This window comes from Lagenorhynchus albirostris, chromosome 2, assembly GCF_949774975.1.
Source record: "Lagenorhynchus albirostris chromosome 2, mLagAlb1.1, whole genome shotgun sequence".
NCBI classification, from domain to species: Eukaryota; Metazoa; Chordata; class Mammalia; order Artiodactyla; family Delphinidae; genus Lagenorhynchus; species Lagenorhynchus albirostris.
In genome coordinates this window covers 185,685,098-185,708,292 of record NC_083096.1, presented here as the reverse complement: position 1 = coordinate 185,708,292, position 23,195 = coordinate 185,685,098, and the positions used below count along the sequence as shown (strand labels likewise).

General features: G+C 53.6%; 1 protein-coding gene and 1 long non-coding RNA gene across 4 annotated transcripts in view; one reads left to right on the top strand and one right to left on the bottom strand.

The window, feature by feature from the left end:
* Positions 1-20,307, bottom strand: part of SSU72 (SSU72 homolog, RNA polymerase II CTD phosphatase) — a 25,813-nt gene extending 5,506 nt beyond the window's left edge. Inside the window, exons 1-4 of one of the 3 annotated variants that reach the window (XM_060141725.1) lie at positions 19,919-20,058; positions 15,160-15,317; positions 14,179-14,345; positions 10,012-10,155 (exon numbers count right to left, since the gene is read on the bottom strand). In XM_060141725.1, coding sequence (XP_059997708.1) covers positions 10,012-10,155; positions 14,179-14,312 — 278 coding nt within the window. In that variant the 5' untranslated portion in view covers positions 14,313-14,345; positions 15,160-15,317; positions 19,919-20,058. Of the gene's footprint in view, positions 1-10,011; positions 10,156-14,178; positions 14,346-15,159; positions 15,318-19,918 lie in introns of all 3 variants that reach the window. The other 2 variants (XM_060141724.1, XM_060141723.1) reach the window with 2 other exon arrangements.
* On the top strand, positions 19,409-23,195 carry LOC132515337 (uncharacterized). Its single transcript, XR_009539142.1, has 2 exons — positions 19,409-20,489; positions 21,627-23,195. It is a non-coding gene; the product is annotated as an uncharacterized LOC132515337 (long non-coding RNA).

The window sequence follows — 23,195 nt, the reverse complement described above, 5'->3', positions numbered from 1 at the left end:
GTCTGAGATGCACCCAAAGGGACCACAGACCGGCCTTGAGCCAGGACCTGGGCCTGGAGGCTGCCTGTCCGGAATGGCAGAACCTGCTCTGACCCGGGTGCCCGAGGGCTCCAGTCTGTTCTAGTTCAAGGCAACTTCTCAGATGTGAGGTTTAGCCCCCAACCACGAGTTCATCCTACATACGTGTGCTCAGCACGGAAAACAGGTTCAGCTGAACGCTTCTGTCTCAACAGTGATGCTGAGAGATACGGGCCTGACAGTGCGTCCGGCAGACGTGACTTCTGGGCGCCCGAGGCAACGCCTTCCCGAGCCCTCGGAGCGCAAGCACATCATTCCTCCTGCTGCCCCAGCCCAGCCATGTGGGGGGATTCGGCGAGGATGCGGCTCTGCTTCCCGTCCGACAAGGAGGGCCCGGGAGGTGGGCAGAGGGGGCCAGGCCGGCATAGAGCAGGCCCCGGTACGCGGAGCCCATGCTGGGAACCTGGGGTCAAAGCAGAGATGCCCCCTGTGAAGGCAGGTGGCTGAGGGCAGAGGCTGGGGCCAGACCAGTGAGGAGACGGATGGGCCGATTCCAGGGCAGGGGTGAGGCGCCGACAGAACCCACATACGGGGTCAGACGCTCCCTCGGAGGTTTAACAGTGGAGCCCACGCCCCCACGTCCCCTCCCAGCCCAGGGCCCAGGCCTCTGCTGAGGACTGGCCAGGCTCCCGCTCCCCCAGGGACAGAAGTACTTCCCTTCCCAGGGTCGGAAGTGACACACCTCAGCCTGGTCGCCCACAAACATCACCCAGCGCACGTGATGGAGACAAACCTGGGAAGAGACAGCCTCGGAACACCGAGAACAGAAGCAGGATCTCCAGGTGGAGTCAGAACCCCGAGGAAGTGGGCGAGGGGGCCAGGGGCAGTGCCAGCCGAGCCCTGTCGGGAAGGCGCTTCCGGCAAGTGGCCTCCCAGGCCCGCCGGCCGCCACCACCTGTGTTCTCTCCCAACAGCCAGGCCCGGGAGCCCGGCTCTGCCCCCGCACTGGGGCTCTGGGAATGGAGTGGGCAGGGGGCGGCTCGGGCAGGCCCTGGCTGGACCGTTGCGGTGTGTGCTTCACCGAGAGAGGATGCCCTCGTCCGAGCTTTTCCTCGGATGCTGACCAAACGGAGCCCAGGGACTTTCAGCATCAGCACCTCTGCCCCGCAACGGCACCAGGCGTTTCCCGCCTCGAGGCTTAGCCCGGGGTGTGAACCCGAATCCCACGGCTGGAGCTGGCCAAGTGGGCTGTGCCCCAGAACACGCTCATCCCAGGCATCCTCCAACCTAATTCTACCTCCAGTACTGAGCTTGATCCAACTGAAACAGAAGATGCAAAACCCCTCACACAGGGGCCCAAGTGCCTCTGGGGGAAGGTCCTCAAAGACAAGGACCAGCCCCCCGCTGGCCTGGACGGGTGACCACTGGCCAGCCACGGGCAAGAGCTGGGGCTTCCGCAAACCCACTGGGCCGAGCACAGCACCAAGGTAAGCAGGACCTCGTGCCTCTGGAAGCCCACGGTGACCTCCCAACTCCAAATCCAGGAGTCTGGACCCTTGCTCAGCGGCCCTGCGCTCTTCTCTGCTGGATTCAAGAATCCACTCAGAGCCCTGCCCACCTGTGGGGCTTCCCTCTGGGGTGCCCGTCCCGGGGAAGGGGGAGGCAGCCAGGAGCTCCCTCCCTACACATGAAGCCTCCTGGGCACTGAGTGGATGCGCAGCTCTGCAGGGAAATGGGCCACCCCATCTTGGGAACAATTTAATCATTTTGCTCAAATTTTAGCCTCACTACCTAACGACAACCTCGCCACCTTCATTTCAGATGGGCACCAACCACGGCTGCACGGGTCCAGCCCTCACCCATGCCCTCCCTGTGCCGCCAACAGTCTGCTGTCACAATACCCCCAGGGTTTTGTGTCAGAGCCATTAGCCTCATAGGCCTCGTGAAAAGCACAAGCCCAAGAAGCACAGTCACTGGCCACTGGGGGGGGGCAGGACGGGTGACAACCTCGTGTCTGTGAAACGGCCACATCCCCAGACAGAAAACTTAAGAACAAACTGGGTGCCTCAGACACACGTGCTGCACAAAGGACGCCCTGGAGGACAGCGCAGGGAGCCACGGGATGCATAACTGGGCCGTTTTTTGGAACAGGTGTCACGTAGAAAAAGAATGATGAAAATTAGAAAAACAAACCTCTTGAGCAGCATGTGTAGAGAGGGTGCTCCAAACGGCCTGAGGCCCGCAGGGACCAGAAGCCTGTCTCATGAGCCGCCCGTGGGGCCGGGGCCGGGAGAGCAGGGCCACAGGCAGCCAGGAAAGGGCAGGACAAACCGAAGCAGAGGAGCAACTACAACTCCCCAGACTGCAACCAGGCAGCGAGGTCGCTTCGGTCGGGCCAAAGTCAGCAAAAAATGAATTGGGAAGTAGCAAATACGTTTCATCCGTAATCATGTTCTACACACACTAGTCACAGGCCCGGCTTCCAGAGCACGTCCCGGTCGTGTGGAGCCCCCCGGAGGGCAGCTGCCATCCCCCCCACCCCCCGCCAAGAACACAGCCTGGACCGGAAGGCGAGGAACACTCACCCGTCTGATCGACCAGGGCCCCTCCACCAGCCCTCCCGGGACGGGCGCAGCATCCTAGGGGCTCTGCTCGCCCGGCCTCTTCTGCACAGGGCCTGGGGCCCGGGAGGCAAGAACCCGCCATCCCTCTTCTTCAAAGGAAACACTCCCTGCACAATGGTGTTAGAAACAAAACAAAACAGTGACGGCCAGAAAGCAGACTCTGCAACCCTCCAGTCCAATGTCTCCTCCTCAGAAACCCGACCTCAGAAGCCGCCTTAAGTCAGCCTGAAGGGGACAGATGGCAGAGACAGACAACACCGTCTAACCAGGTGCGGCTTTAGCAGACTTTAAATAATACAAGTAGGGCTTCCCTGGTGGCGCAGTGGTTGAGAGTCCGCCTGCCGATGCAGGGGACACAGGTTTGAGCCCTGGTCCAGGAAGATCCTGCATGCCATGGAGCAACTAAGCCCGTGCGCCACAACTACTGAAGCCTGCGCTCTAGAGCCCGCGAACCACAACTACTGAGCCCGTGTGCCACAACTACTGAAGCCTGCGTGCCTAGAGCCCGTGCTCCACGACAAGAGAAGCCACCGCAATGAGAAGCCCGCGCACCGCAACGAAGAGTAGCCCCTGCTCACTGCAACCAGAGAAAGCCTGCGTGCAGCAACGAAGACCCAATGCAGCCAAAAATAATAAATTTATTTTTAAAAATAAATAAAAGTGGTAGACCACTTGTCCAAATAGGGTAAAATGCTACATTTATTTAAATTTAAGAGGAAGCTCAAGAAAATATTTTTTTAATAAATTGGCTGAATAAAAATGCAATGGGAAAAATATCTTTAGTCTTAGTGTTTTGTTTCAAATAGACACGTACCTACCCTCCAGCTGTGTGACATCATAAAAATTTTGATCTCAAAACAAAAGAGAAAACCTGAGTCCTAGGCTGGAGCATTTTACTTACTTTTTGAGAAAAACCCCTCAGATCATGAATTAGTCTGCAAATACCAAATCACTTCTACATAAATGGTTCAAAACAGACTAAATCCCAAACATCACAGGGCGGCGGGGGGGTGGGGAGGGTGCGGTGGGGGAACAACGTGGTGATGCTCTAGGTGCCGATCTCCTGGCCGCCTACCGCCCACCTCCAAGCAGTGCCCGAGATCCACCCCAAACACTGTGAGTTCAAGGAAAAATAAAATGACCCCCACCCTCACTGAAATTCCACTTACTGAGTGATTTAAGCAGGAACAGCACCAAGCCCAGGGTGGCCACCGACCCAGATGTCCCTGGATGACCCCCCGTGCTCCCTGCCAAGCCCTGGCCAAGCTTGGCGTTCTCGAGACCACGCAGTTTGCACAAGAAACCAAACCGTCTGGCTAAGATGGAGGGAGGGTGGGGGGCTGGCCCAAGAGGCCAGTGGTCATTGCAAACCAACCCACCTGTGCCCAGCAGGGTTCCCCGTGGGGACCCGCGGGAGCAGCCAGGGTCGAGAGGCCTCTGAGAAACACAGCAGAGGAAGGAAGGGCCGCAAGCCTCCCAGGCAGGAAGCAGCCGAGAGGAGGAGTGCTGCCGAGTGTCCCCAGCTACCTGGGACACACCAAGGGCTGCCCGACATGGCCTGGCAGAGCCTGTCCTGACAGACTGTCCGTTCTTATTCTGGTGGTCATGGTGACGCCCTGCCTGTCCTGATGGGGCTGGGGTGGGGTGGCTGTGCTCCTGCACACGAGCCAGGGAAAGGCCGACGGCGGAGTTCAGGAGCTTACAGGTGACGCCCACGCACCAGGGAGATGCTCCACGAAGTGTCCGCGGAGATGGTGCTTTGGGGCCAGATTCCTCGAGCCCAACCGCGTGCCAGGGAGAGGCCCTGCCCTCAGACACGGACGTGCGACCCAGACCCTCCCTGAAGGCCCCCATGACAGTGCTTCTCTAGTTTCCAGGATGTGTGTCCCCAAAGACGCCCTGCCCAAGTCCCTCGCTTTAGAGGATGGCATCAGGAAGGTGCAGGTTCACGTGTGGACGGGGCATCTTGGGGGCAGGAGCCTGGGGCACCTAATGGCGACGCAGCTTGGGCGCAAGGCCGCTGGTGTGCGCACTCCCTCAGTCTCCATCCACATGAGGGGCGGTCAGTGCCGAGGTGGGCATGGCTGGACCCCGTCAGGGTTCAGGGCCAGGGAAGCCGCACCCACGCGCTGCTGGTACCTAGACCCACACCCGCCCACGGCAAGGCCCGCCCAGCCCACTCCCACACCTCCTCAGAAGCCCTGCCCTGAGGCGGGGGCAGGGCATTCCTGATGCCCACCCGGCCCCCGACCTCGGAGCGGACACAGCTCACCCGGATTCCCACCGGCCGGCCAGCCCTCCAACACTGGCCACAGGCCACGGCCACCTCAAATTCAGACTCCAGACACATGCCAGGTGCCAACGGGAGGGGGCCAGAGCTGACTACTGCTCCCCCCCGCCAGGGAACCCTGACAACCCCTCACCTGTTATGGATGGAGACACCCTCCCCTCCAAGGCACCCAGTCTGTGTTTTCACGGCAAAGCAGCATGGATGCAAGAGGTCTCCCTCGAGCCACGGGGCTGGGGCAGCACAGGGGCCCAACTGCAGCCCCCCATGGCTCTGAATCGGGCCCCTTCCTCCCTGGAGCCGGGGGGCGAAGCCAGGGCAAGAGCAGGCCGGTAGGCGGGCGGGTGGCGCTGCAGCTGCTGTGCGTGGTCACGAGAACACTCAGCCACCAGCCGTGGGAGCGGCGTCCTCAGCACACCTGGGTATGAGCAAGGCTGACAGCAAAGAGCTTTAGGCTTGAAATACTCTCAAAGGGTTGTGGCGACTGCTGGGACCCTCGAACATGAAGAGCCGATGCACCACAAGCTGTCACGAGGCCCCACCGCTCCTGAGGCTGGCGGCGGGAGCTCTGGCGTGGTCTGCAATGGCCTCGCCACCCCGGTCCCCAGTCAAAGTGAACCCACCAACGCGGGCTGCGGCGTCACCCACCGGCTACACGCTGCGTCTGCACCCCACCTGCCGCAGGCTGTGGGGACCCCGACCTGCCTTGCTGTCGCCTCAGGAGGGACCCCGCAGCCACCTCGGGCAGCCAGCTGCTCGACTCGGGGCAATGCCTGTCAGACATGCAAGCTTCTCTTCCGGCCACATGTGAAATACCTGAAGGCCTTAACTTTTATTTTAAGCCTGAGTGCTTTTCTAAAATCCAAAAGCTTAAGCATCAGTAAAACTAGATCAGAGTTTCCCTGGGAACCAGTGTCTGGCTTAGGAACACACTCATGTGTTAAACAGACACTGTTTTCAGTAACCACTTGAAACCACAGCTGCCAACCAGGGTGAAATGAGATGGGGTCAGATAGGCGAGCTCACGCCAGGCACGCACGGGGCCAGTGAGGGTGACCAGGGACCGCCCACGACGGGGGTCAGGCAGGACACGCTGAAGGTGGGAGCCCAAGGGGCTTGGACTTGAAGTGCAGGAAGTGTCCTCAGGGCAGGGCCGGGCAGCCACCCCATGCCACCGAACGCAGCAAGAGAAGGCGAGGAGGGTCTGACGAGACCCCAAGAACAAGGTTCTGGAAAAGCCCAGGGGCCTTGAGCAGGACGGAGCTGCTGTGTCCACTAACCTCGTACCCAGGATGGAGGCCCGGAGGCTGTGGGATTTATACTCTTAGAAATTACATTTATTATTACCTTTTACTCCAAGACAACAAAAATTACACAGTGGAGAAGTGAGTATACACATAAATTAACCTAAGGCCTAAAAGACAATGAAATTGAGAAACTGAAAATGAATAAACAAATAGTTAAAAAACAATCTAACCCCAGAGGTATTTAATTACAAAAGAGCCACAGGAGAAAGAGGGAAAGTATGCGAGATACAAGTTCAACACAGCAGCCTCCACTTACAGGGTAAAGTCAGGATCTGGGCGAGTGTTAGTTATATCTGCACTGAAACTCACTGTTTGGGGAGCAATTGGTCACATGTATTAAAAATCACATGAACTATATTTAGAGCTACACATTCACTTGCTTTTTAAGACAAGTGGTTTTGTAACTCACAAAGCAATTACCCAAAACCAAGGAAAGATAGCTCTCCTGGAGCCGTGAGGACACTGCCAGCCTCATCTTTCCTGGCGGCCCCTCCTCCGTGACTGGGCCCAGGGACCCTGTTCCTTAGGTCACAGATTGGCCAGTCTTACATTTAGAAGAAAATGACTTATCTTCCCCCAAAAGTGCGCCAAGTAGGCTGAGGTTCAGCTGCAGATTCTGCTCAACTGATGCTGGAGAGCCCGGGAGGAAGCTCAGGTGTGGAAAGTGGCTCAGGCAGAAAATGGAAAGATCTGGAAGCCTCTACCAACTTGACACAGGAGGTACACTACAGCCCCCAAACGGAACACCAAGTTTGAAGCTGCTCTGTATTCAAAAGGACTCCAAGGCAAAGGGATGAAAAAACTTAAGGTCCACGGGAACATTTACACATAAAAGAGGACAGCTCAACGACAACGACAAAAGGACAGCTCAACTTCGGACGTTAGGCAGAAGCTAGCTCCTAAAGACCCGTGCTGTACGACCTGTGGATCAGAAACGTCCAGAAGAGGCAGAGCCACAGGCGGGGACTGGGCCAGCAGCTGCCAGGGGGCTTCCTGGGGGGAAGACATCCTACAGTCTGCTGAGCGCACAGCCCCGTGGACCCGCGAAGCCGTGCACTTGAGGCAGGTAGATCGTCTCACAGTCAAGGACAGCTCCCGCCTTAGAGGCGTCCGAAGAGAAGACCCTCTTACATGCCCGGGGAGGGTCAGGTGAACCCAGATTTCCTGCACTATCGTTGAGAGCTCCCACAGGGGGAGGGAAACGTAAGCCTCCCCAGGCCGTCTAGCTCCTCACAGGGCTGGGCGACATCAGGCAGGTGCTCTGCGGCCACACCTGTCACCGCAGGACCGAGGCCGCAGCCTCTCAACCCAACCCCCTCCTGCTTGTGGCGAGAAACCAAAAGCAAAACCCCTATTTACAGCCAAATAATGAACAAATAAACTGCTTGGCTACTCACGACTACAGACCAGAACCCACTGAGGGCTCGAGAACCACAGGGTCCCAGGCCCCAGCCCACAGGGCAGAGCGGTGCCCAGGCAAAGCCCGCAGACGTCTCCAGGGCCCATCTGTCCCTGCCAGCCACTTGGCCTCAACTCCCCGGCTCTGCCCAACAAGGGGCATCTTCTCTTCCCTGAAAATTCAAACATTTACTGAATGTTGTTTTATCCTTGGGTTTCATCGTACAATATTTTCCTAGCTTTGCACTGTAAGTTACAAAAGCCACTTCTGCAAATGTCCAGGTATTCTATGCTACAGATTTAGGTTTTTACCTCTTGTCTGCTGTGTCCTGAGCACATGGGGAAACGCGGGGCTCCCTGCCCCACACCTGATCACCAACCCTGCCCAAGTTGGCAAGGCCTCCGGCCCCCCACCCCCTGGCATCCTGCCAGCGTCCCAGTGGACTCCCCGTCCCCCACTGCCGGCAGATGCTCCTCTGTTACTGGCCAAGGGCTGACTCAGGCAGAGCTGAGCATAGTGCCAGACACAGCCTTGTTTTGCCCCTTCCCACCCCACCCAGAAGGTAGAAATCCCACCCAAGTGAAGCCAGCAAAGCGACAAGGCTCCCTCCCAGAGGCTCGTGAAGGGCAGCCAACGCGGGGGGGTCTATGGAGGCAACTCCCCTACACGGGGCCCGGACAGCAGGCACAACCATCCCCTGGACTGGGTGCTGCTGGGGAGACCACAGGCCTGTAGTCACCCCGAGAGGAGAGTCTGAGTTCTGAGAGGCTGGGCTCTGCCCCTTCGTTTAGAGCCACCAGGGACACGCACAAAATCCCTCCAGATTTGGTCTACAATGTGTAAATGCTGCCCATTCCCAGAAGTAGCTCTGATGTGAAAGACCTAACTTACAATAATTAAGGGAGTACAGACAAGTAAGTGCATTATCTGTTGTCGTTTCTCTTGTTGAGTTTAAGTCTTTAAAAAACTAATGGTGCTAACTGAACAATAATCTTAAAAAATACTGGGTTGGCCAAAAAGTTCTTTCCGGTTTTTCTGTAACATCTTACCCTACAGAAAAGCCCAAAGAAATTTCTGGCCAACTCACTAGATGGGGTCTCAAGTTAAGCTTATCAACAGAGTTATCAGTGCAAGAACCAAAAGCCTGGAGTTGGATCACAGCCTTCCCAGGGGAGCGGCCGTGGCTGGCGCCTCTCCACAAGGTTAGGACGGCTCTCACCACACGGCACCGCCACGCGGAGCCCAGGACACGGCTGGCATCTCCCCGGCAGTATGCAGAGCTGTTCCTAACGCGGTCTGCGCCTTCTGAGAAAGGAGTGTGTGCGCAAGGTGCGCTGCAGGGTCTCTTGGGGCTCCCACACCCCCGGGAGGGCCTTGGGACTGCATGGGGCAGCGGGGGGTGCTGCTTCTGGTGGGCGTGAGTCCTGGACCCCCGGCATCGGTGCCCGGCTGGGGCACTGGCGAGAAATACCTGCATTTCTGCCCCAGTGCCCCCACCCGACGTTTTCCCTTGCAGCTGGGGAGGAGCGGGCGCGGGGTGGGGCGCGCAGCAAGCACCAGCGTCCAGTGCGTTTTGCTGGAATGACCTCCGGGGCCCCTCGCAGCTAAGTAATCTATAGGTGTACAGAGAACATTCGTAGTTTATTCACAATTGCAAGAACGCCGAAGTGAAGGAAGCTTTCCACCCGGTGTCTATACTCCTCTCGCTTGGGATGTGTCTGGTCTCCATCCTGAGAACCACCGTCACTCATGGTAACATGAGGTGTCCCAGGAATTTAAAGCAGCCCGGGGTGACCGTGAAGTGTCTGGTCAAAACCCAGCCAGCAAGGATGATCTTAATATCCACAGCCTGGGGTCACATTCACACGAATCTGGCTTTAAAATACCTTCCTTTCCCGTGAGTCTTAGGAAGCAGACAAAGTCTGTTTTGTCTCTTCCTGAAAGGAAGTCAAGTCCTCTCAAATTCCCTGCTTCTAACATGCTTCCTTCGGCACCCAATGTGGCCCTCTCATGAGCTGACCCTCCAGAAAGAGCGCCAGAGTGTGAGGCAGCCGCCCGTGAACCAGTGCACACCCACGCCCACACCTACCTGCAGTGTGCAAAGCCACGGATGGCAGGGTCCCACCTTCCTCACCTAAGCTGCTCTAATACTGTATCACAACCTTCCCCGACTGTGTCCACGTGGACTGCAGCCCACGGCCCCGAGTGGCTCCAACCTCTGGACGGTCCCGTGAGCACCAGAACAGAAACCCAGTGACCCCGCACACCTCAAATGGGCCGCCGCGTCCCCTGCCTCACAGGTGCCCCTGAGTGGTGCCCACAGGTGACACCTGTCAGAGACAAGCACACAGGGTTAAAGGGCAACCACTGGGATGCAGTTCTTTGTCTTTCCTAAGGAGATCGTTGTACATCTGGTCATATGTGGTTTTGAAATCATAAACGTTTGGCTTGTCGGGTGCTGGTCCTGGAAGCTTCACATGAGTTCCTGTTCCAAAGGACCGGACGCTGAATCCTCGTTTGCTGAAAGACACAAAACGACAGAGAATCACAGTTGGACTAAATGAGACACAATATGCTAAAAAGGAAAATGAAATGGGAAATGGACTATATGAACGATTTTGTTGGTCTCAAAGAACACGTTTCTCAATTCTTAACTCTAAGTATTTTATTTGCAAATTTAAAAAAATCCTGTAGCACGTTACACAAAAGCTAGGTGAAGCCAATCCCAACAGAAGACAAAGGATCCTGGAACGTAGGGGAACGAGGTGGATGTCTGTGATGGCCACAGGATAGACACGTGGTAGAGGGAAGATTTCACCTAGAACGTCTTGTCATCTGACTCCTGTCCTGGTCTCTAGAAGGAAACCATTTGTCCAGGTTTCCAGCTGCCGTGATGCAGGCTTCCCAGGACCAAGAATAGAGTTTCCGGAGCCCCGGAGCAGAGGGACACTCCCCCGGCCTCCTACCTCGAGGCGCCAGCTGCGAGGGCCAGAGATAAGGGAATGGCTGAGTGTCTCCTAATAAACTGAGGGAACCTCCTTGACAGGCAGCGTCCACGAGCCACAATCGCACCCTAAGCAAGAAAGGTCATCGCACACACTGCGGCCCCAACGCCATCCTCACTCAGACCCCAGCTGCAGACCCCATGTTCCCTCAAACTCACAAGCGGTGAAAGCCAACACTGGGAGTGTTCAAAGCGTCTACGTGAAACGGCCTTCTCATCCTAACCTCGTGTTTATACATCACTAAAATGTCCGTGTGGAAGCATCCCTGCCTGCCAACTCGGGAGCAGGCCCCAGGCCCACCAGCCCCGACGTTCTCCTCATGGCCCCGCAGGCTCTGAGGCGGCCGCGGTCACTGTCTCAAGCTTTTTTGTACATTTTATTGCAGCTCAGGGGTGTCTGGCCACATCTGGAGGCCCACGGAGGAGCGAACGTGTCCATGCACACGTCTCAGCACGTGGGGAAGCCCAGGTCTGCAGGCGCCACTCCCCCGATCCCTCGTGGGCACCGATGCCTCTCTGCTGAAAGGCGGACAAATAAGGGAGGAAACCTCACTCGGCCCCCAGCGCCTGTGGAGCAAGACCCGTGGTCTCTCCCAGCAGACACAGCACTTCTAGAAGCCCAGCCCGAGAGTCACTGTCCCTCCCACAAAAGACAGGAAGGACCCACAGGTCACTTGCTGTCACTGTGAGAACGGGGAGGGACGCGAGGAGCGCAGCCACTGCGCCTGGTGCGACAGAGCCTCACAGACACACGTTTTTAAAGCACTTCTCATCCGGTTTGGGTCAAACACCTTGCCTGAGTCCTCTGAAGCTGGTAATGTCCCTCTGTCCCTGGAAGGCCCGAGCTGTGCCCTCAACCAGGCCCCAGAGGTCACTGTGATGGAGAACACGAGGGACAACAGGCACGACTGAGGAGTGAATGGGGCCATGGCCACCTGAGCTGTAAATGGACAACAACCAACCCAGCCCCAGTTTACGTGCAGCTCCGGGCCCCGGGGACACGGAGGCTGGGATGCAAGGGCCCAGCCACGCGGGCACCTCCACCCACAGGCTCCAGCAGGTGCCCAACAGACCACGTCACCCAACCCGTTTCCTCACCAGGTCAGGTACGTACAATAAAAGAAATGTTCTCTGTCAGAGGACCAACAAGGCAGGGATGAAGGCCCCCTTGACAACAGCCGCGCAGGGGTCACACTCTCCCAAGACAGTGACCGGGAACAGGTCACGGCTACGGGCGCCATGGGAACACACAGCAGTGGGCCACGCTCGTCTTGCTGGCTTCATGATTTGCCACTACTCCACAAGAACTGCCCGAAACAGAGAGCTTATCCTCATAGTGCCAAGCCCCTCACCCCAAAAATACCCTGGAGGGAGCAGGTCCTTGAGAGAGGAACGTGTGCTATGGAAAAACACTAACCCACAGAAGCAAGGTCCCTGAGGGCTTGGAGCTGAGTCCAGTCCCTGCAGAGGGAGCCCAAGGTGTGACCCTGCCAGGAAGCGACACAGTGACTGCGTGAATCCAACTGCTCGACACACTCCTGGGGCCACCCCGGGCCTGTCTCCAAAGGCCACGTATCTGTTCACAAGATCTTGGGAGAAAGGCCTGTCTTCTGGTGGATGCTTTAAAACAAGCCATTTGAAACCAAATAATGAGTGAGTTAAGTATGTGAGAGAGAGTGCCTTTACAGGTCAGAATGCGAAACCACGCTGAGACCACCTTTCTCAGCTAGCTACCCAAGAAGCCTGCTCCAAAAGGGGTCCCAAAAATCATTTGGGGGAACAGTGGGAAAAACAAAACGCTTCCCAACAAAAATAAGTGAAAGATTCATTTAGACACAGTTCCTCCATCACTTTTTTTAAAAAAAATCAGTATTTCTACATCTCAGTCATCCCTTTGAGATACTTACTCATAATTAAAGAACTTATTTACATGAGCCCAACTCTTAAACCTAAGTTCAAATTTATTAAAATGAGCCCAAGCACAACTACTCTTGAAATACATTAATGAAATATATACTGAATAAGTCTTAATTTAGCCAGGCAGCAGCAAAGGAGACTGTTAAATCCCCAATGGCTAAAGTTTTAAGACTGAAAAACCACCACCACTTCTACTGGTGGCAGGTTAGCCATTCCATTTTTGATCCAATGATATTTTCTGGAGCTTACTATATGTGCTGGGGATTCAGCAGTGATTGAAACAGACCTAAATCCCTCTCCTCAGATGCTCTGGGAGTGGGAACAAAGTAGGTAACCCTCCAGGACACAGGACGGGGGAAGCGCAGAGATGGCAAAGCTGTGGGGCTGGGGGTGATGGGAAACAGGGTGCCTGGGGGCTCCCAACACATCCTGCACCCCGTAATGCAGGCCCCAGACAGGACCCCAGGGTGTTCCTGGGGTTGGCGTAGGGCATGTGTGCCACTGAAAAACTGCCCATAGGGTTCCCAAGAGGCCCTAGGTGGAGAGGTCCCAGCACAGGGTCTCACATGCCCCTGCCTCCTGCCGGGGCAGCGAGCCTGAACTGCCCGGGTGGACAATCTCCTTCCCTTACCTCCTGTCACAACAGGGGCTGAGGCGTGCGCTAGGTGTCCAAGTGAAACACTGTCCATATCCCTAAAAGCAGATCACCCCAAAGATAACCTGGGCCCATTTTCCACACGGCTGATCCCTAACAGGGCTTCTAAGAGGATGCCTGCTAGGTCTCTGAAAGGCTGGGTGAGGTCTCTCCTACTAGAAACTGTCGGGGGAGGGGGGCCGCAGCTGCCCTCTCCTCACTGCCCTCCCTAACTGCCTGAAATGTTACTCAAGCATATTTAAAAATAAAATGAAACCCCAAAAGAGGAATTTACTGGCAGAAGAATTTAAACTGCACACACAAAATGAAACCCAGTTTGTTCTTCCCCCAACAAAATGGTCACAAGTGGCAAAAAGGCTAGTTAACAACAGAAGCCCTGTTTCTTCTAAGCTCATGCAACTGACAAAACAGCCCATCTTGTGTGTGACTATGTACAGTGACTATGTGTTTCTCACATAAAAGGACTGAGCGCTGTAAAAATATTGCTGACCACCGAAAGGCTTTGTCTCAGGGGCCAATTATTTTGTATGTTAAACAAATCTTCCAGACAAGTATTTATCAAACTTGTCTTTATAGCTATCAAAAATCTATCAGAAAAATATAGAAATTATGTTACACATTAAGATACAGAAATGTTAAGTTATAGAAAAGATTACACTATCATAAAAAACATTGGGGCTTCCCTGGTGGCGCAGCGGTTGAGAGTCCGCCTGCCGATGCAGGGGACACAGGTTCGTGTCCTAGTCCGGGAGGATCCCACATGCCGCGGAGCGGCTGGGCCTGTGAGCCATGGCTGCTGAGCCTGCGCGTCTGGAGCCTGTGCTCTGCAACGGGAGAGGCCACAGCAGTGAGAGGCCCGCGTACCGCAAAAAAAAAAAAAAAAAAAAAAGTTGAATTTTGGGAAACAGAATTGTTTCAGTTGTTATCCTGATGCCTAAAGGTAAAATAATAAAGTTAAAATGAATACCAATCAAGAAAACACCCAGGGCTTCCCTGGTGGCGCAGTGGTTGAGAGTCCGCCTGCCGATGCAGAGGACACAGGTTCGTGCCCCGGTCCGGGAAGATCCCACATGCCGCGGAGCGGCTGGGCCCGTGAGCCATGGCCGCTGAGACTGCGCGTCCGGAGCCTGTGCTCTGCAACGGGAGAGGCCACAACAGTGAGAGGCCCGCGTACCGCAAAAAAAAAAAAAAGAAAACACCCAAATTTACAGTATGGGTTATGCCATTTTTTTCTATTTTCTATAGTGTGGTTATTAACCTAATTCAAAGCATTATTGTGGCTAAGACTGAAATCCTAGACCACTGCAAACCTTCTGAAAGTAGGACCTGTCTCTGAGTAGGACACAAGATGCTTACGAGCATAAGTCACCTTTACTACAGGTAAAATCGCCCACTGCTTAATCAGCCGTTTCTAGCTACACAATGACCTCATGCTTACCCAACACAGATCAACTGCTCAAGCACCATCACACTATAACGCCTGCCTGCAGTTTCACTGTGGTATAGCCACAAGCTGGGAAGATCAACTTCCTAAAATGTTAATATTCCAGTAAAGTTGATGTCACCCCTAGTAAAACGTCAGCCTAAGCACTTCCCAATGTTTTCTAGGGTTTATTTTATTCTCACCCTCCCATAGGTCAAGAAGAAAACAAAAGGCCTCTCAGCATGAGATCACCACGCATGGAGCTTGTCAAACGTGCCACTTTGTTTAGCGCCCAAGAGAGCTCCTGCTTAGATGTCCCTGCTCCAGGCCAGCTCTTCCTCGACCCTGGCTTCTCGAAGGCCAGCTTGCTCTGCAGGCCACTGTCGGCCTCCCCAGGGTGCAGGGCCAGCAGAGTAGGGCCTCAAGATCTGGTACTTCAGCTGTTCCAGTCCCAGCACTGCGCTAAGTGCTACTAACCATGGTGAACCCGCTCAACTATCTTCCCTGGGCTCGACCTGTTCTCACCTACAGAAGGTTGGAGATGATGATCCTTAAGGCAGGGGAAAATGTTTTAGCTGCTGGAACTGATACCATGCTTGGTCTACCCAGTTTCGTCTCAATGTTCACATCCAAACAGAAATCTACCTTCTTCCAACCAAGCCTTCTGGTCTTAGTTCTGCCTCCTGAAGACAAAAAGCAAAAAAACAATGCAGAGTCCCTTAAAATCTATGATGGCAAACGTGTCCCCTGTAGGCACCTCTTCTATCCTTATACACACAATTTCAGATCTTCCACCTCCCCAGATAGTTTCCAGTTTACCTTCCTCAAGTGTACCCAGAAACAAAGTATCAAAAATGCAGCCAAAGGGGCCGCAGGGGATAGCGGACAATCCCTCCCTGGTTTAGAACAAGAGGCTTCTGGAAATGTGTTCAAGACAAGGGGAGAGTTTAGCACCGTCTGGGAGAGTGCTGTGTCAAGCCGCCTGGGCTCACTCAGATCCTGTGTTCAGATCCCAGCAGCCCTGAGACTCAGTCCCCTCTGGGAGAGGCTGTCTGAGTACCTCCATCCCAGTGTGGCAAGGGTCCACATACTCTACTCATGACATTAAGACTTGAGCGCCCCACCCCAAATCGGAGAATCACAGGACCTCAGCTGACTGTCGCACTCCCCGCAGCCTAGATCCTCCTCCAGCCCGCGTTCTATCCCATCAGTTCTGTCACTCATCCGTCAGCACTGGAGCCCCTTGTAGCCAGATCCTTGCTGTCACTCATGAGCTGGGGCTTCTTGCTCTGGGTATTATCTCCTCAGCTGTGTACGTGTGCACATCCTAAGAGTTGTGAGGACGAAATCAGATGGCATTTGCAAAGCACCTGGCACAGAGGAGCTCAAGAGACTGATTCTAACCTTTTTTCTTCTACATCTGCAGCCTCTCTGCTCATCTTCCCAAAATCAAACTGCCCAGGAAATTATGATTGAAAACAGTAATTTAGAGAAGTCTTTCTTTAAAATCTGTTTTGAATTGCTACGATTAAAAACAGCTTCCAGGGCTTCCCTGGTGGCGCAGTGGTTGAGAGTCCACCTGCCGATGCAGGGGACACGGGTTCATGCCCCAGTCCGGGAAGATCCCACATGCCGCAGAGCCGCTTGGCCCGTGAGCCATGGCCGCTGAGCCTGCGCGTCCGGAGCCTGTGCTCCGCAATGGGAGAGTCCACAGCAGTGAGAGGCCCGCGTACAGCAAAAAAAAAAACAAAAAACCAGCTTCCAAAAATCAGCAGGCCCCTTGACCTCTAACAGAGAGTTTGGAACAAAAAAATAAATTAATTGGTTCCAAAGGGACACCTTAATCCACAGAGTACAAAGAACAGGAGGCTCTGTGGAAATAAACATAGTCTTCCTGCACCCCTTAAAAAACCTGAATGGCTCCAGGACTAGTATTTCAAACAATTTAGTCTCAAAAGATCAAAAATGATCACCCCAGGGAACATTATCCCTAGCTCTAGAAAACGCCAACATTTATTAACACTTGTATTTGACGTCTCAGAAAAATACAGCCTGAGCAGATTTTCAAGGGGGCAAAAATAAAATTGGGTTTCACTAATAAATGACCTAGCGTGCATGCTTGATCAACTACATTCCTTATGATAGTTCATCTCAGAAGTTTTCCTATGCATAGTTTTATTTAGTTGTAACCAAACTGCATACACAATTTTCCTGTTTTCACTTATACATTTTTTTTTTTGGCCATGCCCTGCAGCATGTGGGACCTTAGTTCCCCCACCAGGAATTGAACCTGTGCCCCCTGCATTGGGAGCTCGGAGTCTTAACCACTGGACCGCAAGGGAAGCCCCTCATGGTACCTTTTTTTTTGTTTTTGTTTTTTTTTGCGGTACGTGGGCCTCTCACTGTTGTGGTCTCTCCCAACGCGGAGCACAGGCTCCGGACGCGCAGGCTCAGCGGCCATGGCTCACGGGCCTAGCCACTCCGCGGCATGTGGGATCTTCCCGGACTGGGGCATGAACCCGTGTCCCCTGCATCGGCAGGTGGACTCTCAACCACTGTGCCACCAGGGAAGCCCTATCGTACCATTTTTTAAAATTTATTTATTTATTTAATCGTACCATTTTTAAATGCTTTTCACAATCATCTTCAAGGCCTAAGTCTCTAAATCTTTTATAAGCTCTACTAGTTGTAACAAAAACCATCATATAAATTTCTTAAACATCCTTTTAAACCCTGTAAGTTATCGAAAGAGATAAAGCCATAAATAATTTTCAAAAGTGAAAACGACACAAAAAGTTGTTCAATCTCAACAGCAATTTTAAAACTAAAGGGCGAGATACTTTTGCCCCAGCAGCATGAAAAGATATAAATAATGCCCATATTGTGAGGAAATGGGAATTCTATAAACAGGTACTTTTCTGGAAGGCAGTTTGGCAGAATGTATGAAAATGTAAAATATGCCTACTTTTTGACTCAGCAATTTATGCCAAGGAAATAACTAGAAAAGTGTACAAAGATACTTAAAATGGCACAAGAATGTGGACATTATAAAACTGAAAACCAACCACCTGTTACGGGGAGTGGTTACCAAAGTGACTGCTGCACAGGATTGCTCTGAGTACTGGCTCATGGTTTTGTAACCACTGCTATTACTCAACATGAATAGATATGTTCAAATCCAATGTATAAAAATAAAAGCAGAAATGAATATTGAAATCAAACTATGTTCACGTTCTGTGGAGAGATTACCTAACAGTGCTCTGGCCTCCCTTCAGTGTGTGTCCGGATGCCTGCAAGAACATCCAGAAAGAAGGGTGTACCCCAAAATGGTACCGTGATCCTTATCTTCTTCATCTTCTATATTTTCTACAGCGAGGATTTTTTGCAACAAGCAAATACTATCATTTTAACAAAGGAAAACACCCCCCAAATATAAGCATTTTAGAAATTAAAGATTCACGTCTAAAATAACTTCACATTCATGATACAAATAATGTATGTTACCCTAAACTTACCTCCTTTTGCCCTCATTCTGAATTTACTTTTCTCATGAGTAAATTTGAAAAATAGTAAAATGGGTAAAAGTACACAAGCATTCCTACTTGGTGATTATTTGGGGGCTCTTCTGCACCCTCATTTCCGCAGGAGACCCAAGGCTGTGCCAGTTACTTTGAACTAAGCAAGGGCTTAAATCTTGCTGGTGACTGTCTCAGGGCTATCAGATAGGCAAGACTTTGGAACTGATTTACTAACAAAGTTGCTACAGGAAATTTAAAAACATTTCCTTTTGTAAGATTTCACCCCAACTTTGTTATGCAGATAGAGAAGAGCTTAAATAAAGGATCACCAGCCAGAACCAGCAGAATGAGGTGGTCTCCAGATCACTTGTCATTCTAATTAAAGACATTAAATTTTATTTTCCTTGAATAATTTTCCTGGAACGTGAACCTTGCAATCTTTTCCTTAAAGTTACCACTTTTAGTGACTCTGAACAGATAAATGCAGTTTGGGGATCAGATCCAGCACACTGTAGTTCTTGCACTTTTCCAATTTTAAAACAACTTTACAGTTTAAAAAATTCTAGTTTAGAAACGAACTCCACATTGGTTTGTAAGGTTCGAAGCACATCACACTAGACCAAAAAAACAACATTAACTGAATACTGCAGACAGTGTGGTAGATGTTAGGAAGAATTAAACTCATAACTAGCAGATCGTGGACACCTGGTGCGTCCAGCTTCATTAAAAACGAGGGGCGAGGGAGAATTCTGATTTCCCCAGGAGAGTCAAAGCTGACTGCCGTAGTAGGAGAAGCAGCGAGGCATGGTTGTCCTGTAATGTCCACATAAGAAAACTTCAGAAGAAACGGCAGTTTCAACTTTTACTATCAAAGTTGACATGTACACCAAACTTTAACTGTAATGCAAGGTGTCAATTTCACATTCTGTAAAGTGATTTTGAACGAAAAAAAATTTATCAAACGGGAATAAAATTTTATTAAACATATACAACACCGGCGTCACAAAAGGGGAGTTAGCACTGAAACGTGAAACCAAACTCACGTGTGGTTCAGAAATTATCGACTGGAGATTTTCCAAGGGAGAAGAAAGGATTTTTTTGCATGAGACTTGAAAAATGTAGATAAAAGCAAATACACAAATGCATGAAATTAAAATAGACCACTTCCGTGTTTTTACGACTTGTTCTATCCTGAGATCCTGTCGCGCAAGTTTTCCATATTTGATAAAAAGGCGACACGCCCTGGACACAACCGGCCTATCCTCTCGTGGACCCTAACCTTCGTCTTGCAACTTACCGCCTCACTGCTGAGCATTTTACAGAGACCATGATTTTCAGATACACAGACGTGCGTACGAAGTAGACGCGAACAGCATCAGCCTTTCAGGTTTACTAGCAGTTTGAGGTTTCAGCGACCCGGAAACATTTCGGCTCAGAATGTGAATTTTTCGCGACGCTAAGCACACGTGGGGGACCGCGCGGCGGACCGAGTTTTGTCGATTCCTCGCTGCGCTCGGCCCTGTAGCCAACGAGCCTGGAGGCGGCGAGGCCTCTCGGCCGTCCTTCGGGGGCCGCCGCGCACCGCCCGCCTGGGAACCTGGGCCGCCCAGCACGGGTCAGGGAGAACCGGGGCCGGGAACCGCGGCCGCCGCCACACAGCACGGGCCGGGAGCCGGAACCGCCCAGCACGGGCCGGTCGGCCGGAGGGACGGCCGGTCGGCCGGCGTCCGCGGGGCGCGCTGGGCCAGGGCGGAGGCCCCAACTACCTGAGGATGTTGTGCGCCTCCATGCTCCGGTTCTGGTTGCTCGAGCACACCACCGCCACCCGCAGCGGCGATGACGGCATGGCGGCGGCCGCACGGTCCGCGACTCCCGCTTCGGGACTCCCACCCAGCCGCGCCGCTTCCGCGCGAGCAAGATGGCGGCCCCGGCGCCCGGAAGTCATTACGCGAAGCGGCGGCGCCGGCGACGTAGCGCGTCAGGACGCGCGGCGCTGGCGTGTGTACGGCGTCCCAGCGGCTTCCCAGCGCCGGCCCAGAGAGCTGGACCGCGGGCCGTGGGAGGCCCAGCTCCCCGGGCGCCAGACCGGCCAGCGACCGCGCCGCTGCTTCGGGCGCGAGCGCCGAGGCCGGCGCTTGGCACGGAAGCCTCCGGGCGCCCTGCGTTGGCGTCCTGACGTCACAAGCCCCCGCCGCCGTCGCCGCTAGTGACGCGCAAGGCGTCGCGCCGGCTCCTGTGACGTCACGCGCGCCGTCGCCGTCGCCTGGAGTGACGTGGGAGGCGCCGCGGCCCCTGGGGCGGGCGTTGGAGGTGACTGGTCGTGCCCGGCGTCTCCAGGTACCGATCTGCGCGCTCCGTCCACCCCGGTTGTTTTCGCACCTGCCGCCCGAGCCGGCGATCCTCCCTCGCCCGCTCTCCGCTCGCCCTCAGCCAGTCCCCGAGATCCTCCATGTCGCTCCTTGCGCGCCTCCACCGCTCTAGGCCGAGCCCCCGCGCCCCTCCTGGGACGACTGCCACGGCCTCTTACCGGCCTCCCGTCCCCAAGCTCGCGCAGACGCCAGCGCGTGGCTGTCCTCTGAAAGCCCTGGGAAGTTTGACATTTAAGTGATGTTGTGAAAGTATTTGAAGAGATGATTAGAGAGGAGGCGTAAGGAGGTGTGAGGAAACCTCTCGGGTTGGGAGAGCAAATTGACTTAGATCCTTGGGTTGGTTTGGAGGCGCTGCGGGCGTGAGGTTTGGGGTCATGATATGACAGTGAAACTAATCAACCCGGTTCTGTTGTTCTCCAGCCACGTCCGGCCGCTTGGAGTGGCCAAATGAACTGATGTTTTGATCTGGGAGCGCATCAAAGGGAGGGGGCAAGGGAATGGCGATTCTCCGCCGTGGATCCAGAAATGATGAGACATGAAGGGACATGAAGGGGTGGCGGCAGTGGAAAGGTACTGTGTGCTCTGGATTGGAGATCCCAGTGGAAGAAATGTCACCAGAGCCAAACGGTGGTAGAGCAGGATACTTGAAACAGGATGTGGAGGGGGCCGCCTTTTGAATACCTATAGGCTAAGCGTGACCACAGGCAAGGGCAGAAGAGAGTCTTCCTGTTGGAGAGGGAGAAACTCAGAAGCCAGGGCAGTGAGAGCCCACCCTCACTGATGTCCTACCATTGCTCCTGATGTTTTCACAGAGAAAAAAGCTGAGAACCAGACGCTCAGAATACTTAAGGACCCTCGGGCGCAGTGTATGGGAAGGACAGTGCGTGACTGCAAGAAGGAAGCATTTACTTGGAAGGACCTGGGGGTTGAGGGATGAATGAGGACGAATGAGGGCATCTTCCCCCGCTCCCCGCACTCTGCTCTGTATGTATTTGAATATATGCAGAACATAAATCCAGGAAGACATACACTGAAATTTGGCAGTGGGAAAGACGGCAGTTATTTTAATTTATTTATTTTATTTATTTATTTTTGGCTATGTTAGGTCTTCGTTGCTGCACGCGGGCTGCGGGCTTTCTCCAGTTTTGGCGAGCAGGGGCTACTTTTCATTGCGGTGCATGGGCTTCTCATTGCGGTGGCTTCTCTTGTTGCGGAGCACGGGCTCTAGAGCACAGGCTCAGTAGTTGTGGCGCACGGGCTTCGTTGCTCCGCGGCATGTGGGATCTTCCCGGACCAGGGCTCGAACCCGTGTCCCCTGCATTGGCAGGCAGACCCTCAACCACTGCACCACCAGGGACGCCCCGGAAAGAGGGCATTTATGGGTGGTAGGGTTAACAGTGCTTTGAATGCCCGTTATACTTTTTTGAATTCCTTAACTTTGTACTTTATGATGAACATGTATTTTCTCTTACCCCCACCACAAATAATAGCGCTGTTTACATTTTGAAAGGAAGGCCCCCTCCATGGCTTCCCCAGTATGTGCTCCTGAATTCAAAGACATTATGGTCTGACAGTACCGGTGCAATACCGAGCTCTCCTACCTCACCTCTCCCTGCTTCTTGTTTAGAACTTAAGGGAGCACCAGCTGGAAACTGTCCCATGCCTTTCTTACCTCGGCGTACGCCACCTCCATACCTCAAGTTGTAGTCCAGGCACTGAGATTCAGATAGATGTCACCAGCCTCAAGAAAGCTTACCTGCGTCCTCCTCTTCTCCTGCTGGCCTTTCTCTGCTCCTAGTACCACCCTCAACTTAACTCTTATGGTTCTGAACACTTTTAGCATTCTGTGCATCTCTACCCCACTGCATTCATAGACTCTGAGCTCCAAAGGGCTAGGGACTCCACTTCCAGCCCAGATGGCTTTTTTGCCTTATGTGTGGTGCATTTAGAAATGTTCCTCTAGAGGCACTCACTGAGTACTCGTCGGGCAGGTACATGAGGGAGAAGGTGCCCAGGTGGTTGTCAGAGCCCTCTGTGCACTGTCTGTGCTTATGCTACCAGCATCTGATGAACTTTATACTTTCATCATGATGTGGGAACCCCAAGCTGAAATATAACTAGCCTTGGGAACTTCCCTGGTGGCGCAGTGGTTGAGAATCCGCCTGCCAGTGCAGGGGACACGGGTTCGAGCCCTGGTCCGGGAAGATCCCTCATGCCTCAGAGCAAATAAGCCCATGCGCTACAACTACTGAGCCTGCGAGCCACAGCTACTTGTAAGGCCAACTGGCCCGAGGCAGGGGAAGGCAATCAGACTCACAGGATGCATCAGACCGAAACCTTCCGGACCACCCAGTTCCAGAAACTGACCTGGAGACTTTCCGGACCACCCAGTTCCAATGGGGACTTTCCATCCGGCCCAGCCTTCCCGCCATTCGAGGGGCGGGACTAACGGTCCCAAGACTGATGCAACCGGCACCGGATATTGCCACGATACCCGAAGAGACCACCAAATAAGGAATAACCTGCGCCCTCCCGGATTCACCGCACCCCTTTCCCTTCTTCCCCTATAAATTCTTACCAAACCCTCGCCCGGGCGCGACTTCTCTGGCCCCTTTCTCTGGGACCAGTGAACCTCGCCCGGGAGCGTTCCCAAATAAAGCTTGTTTAAGCTCTC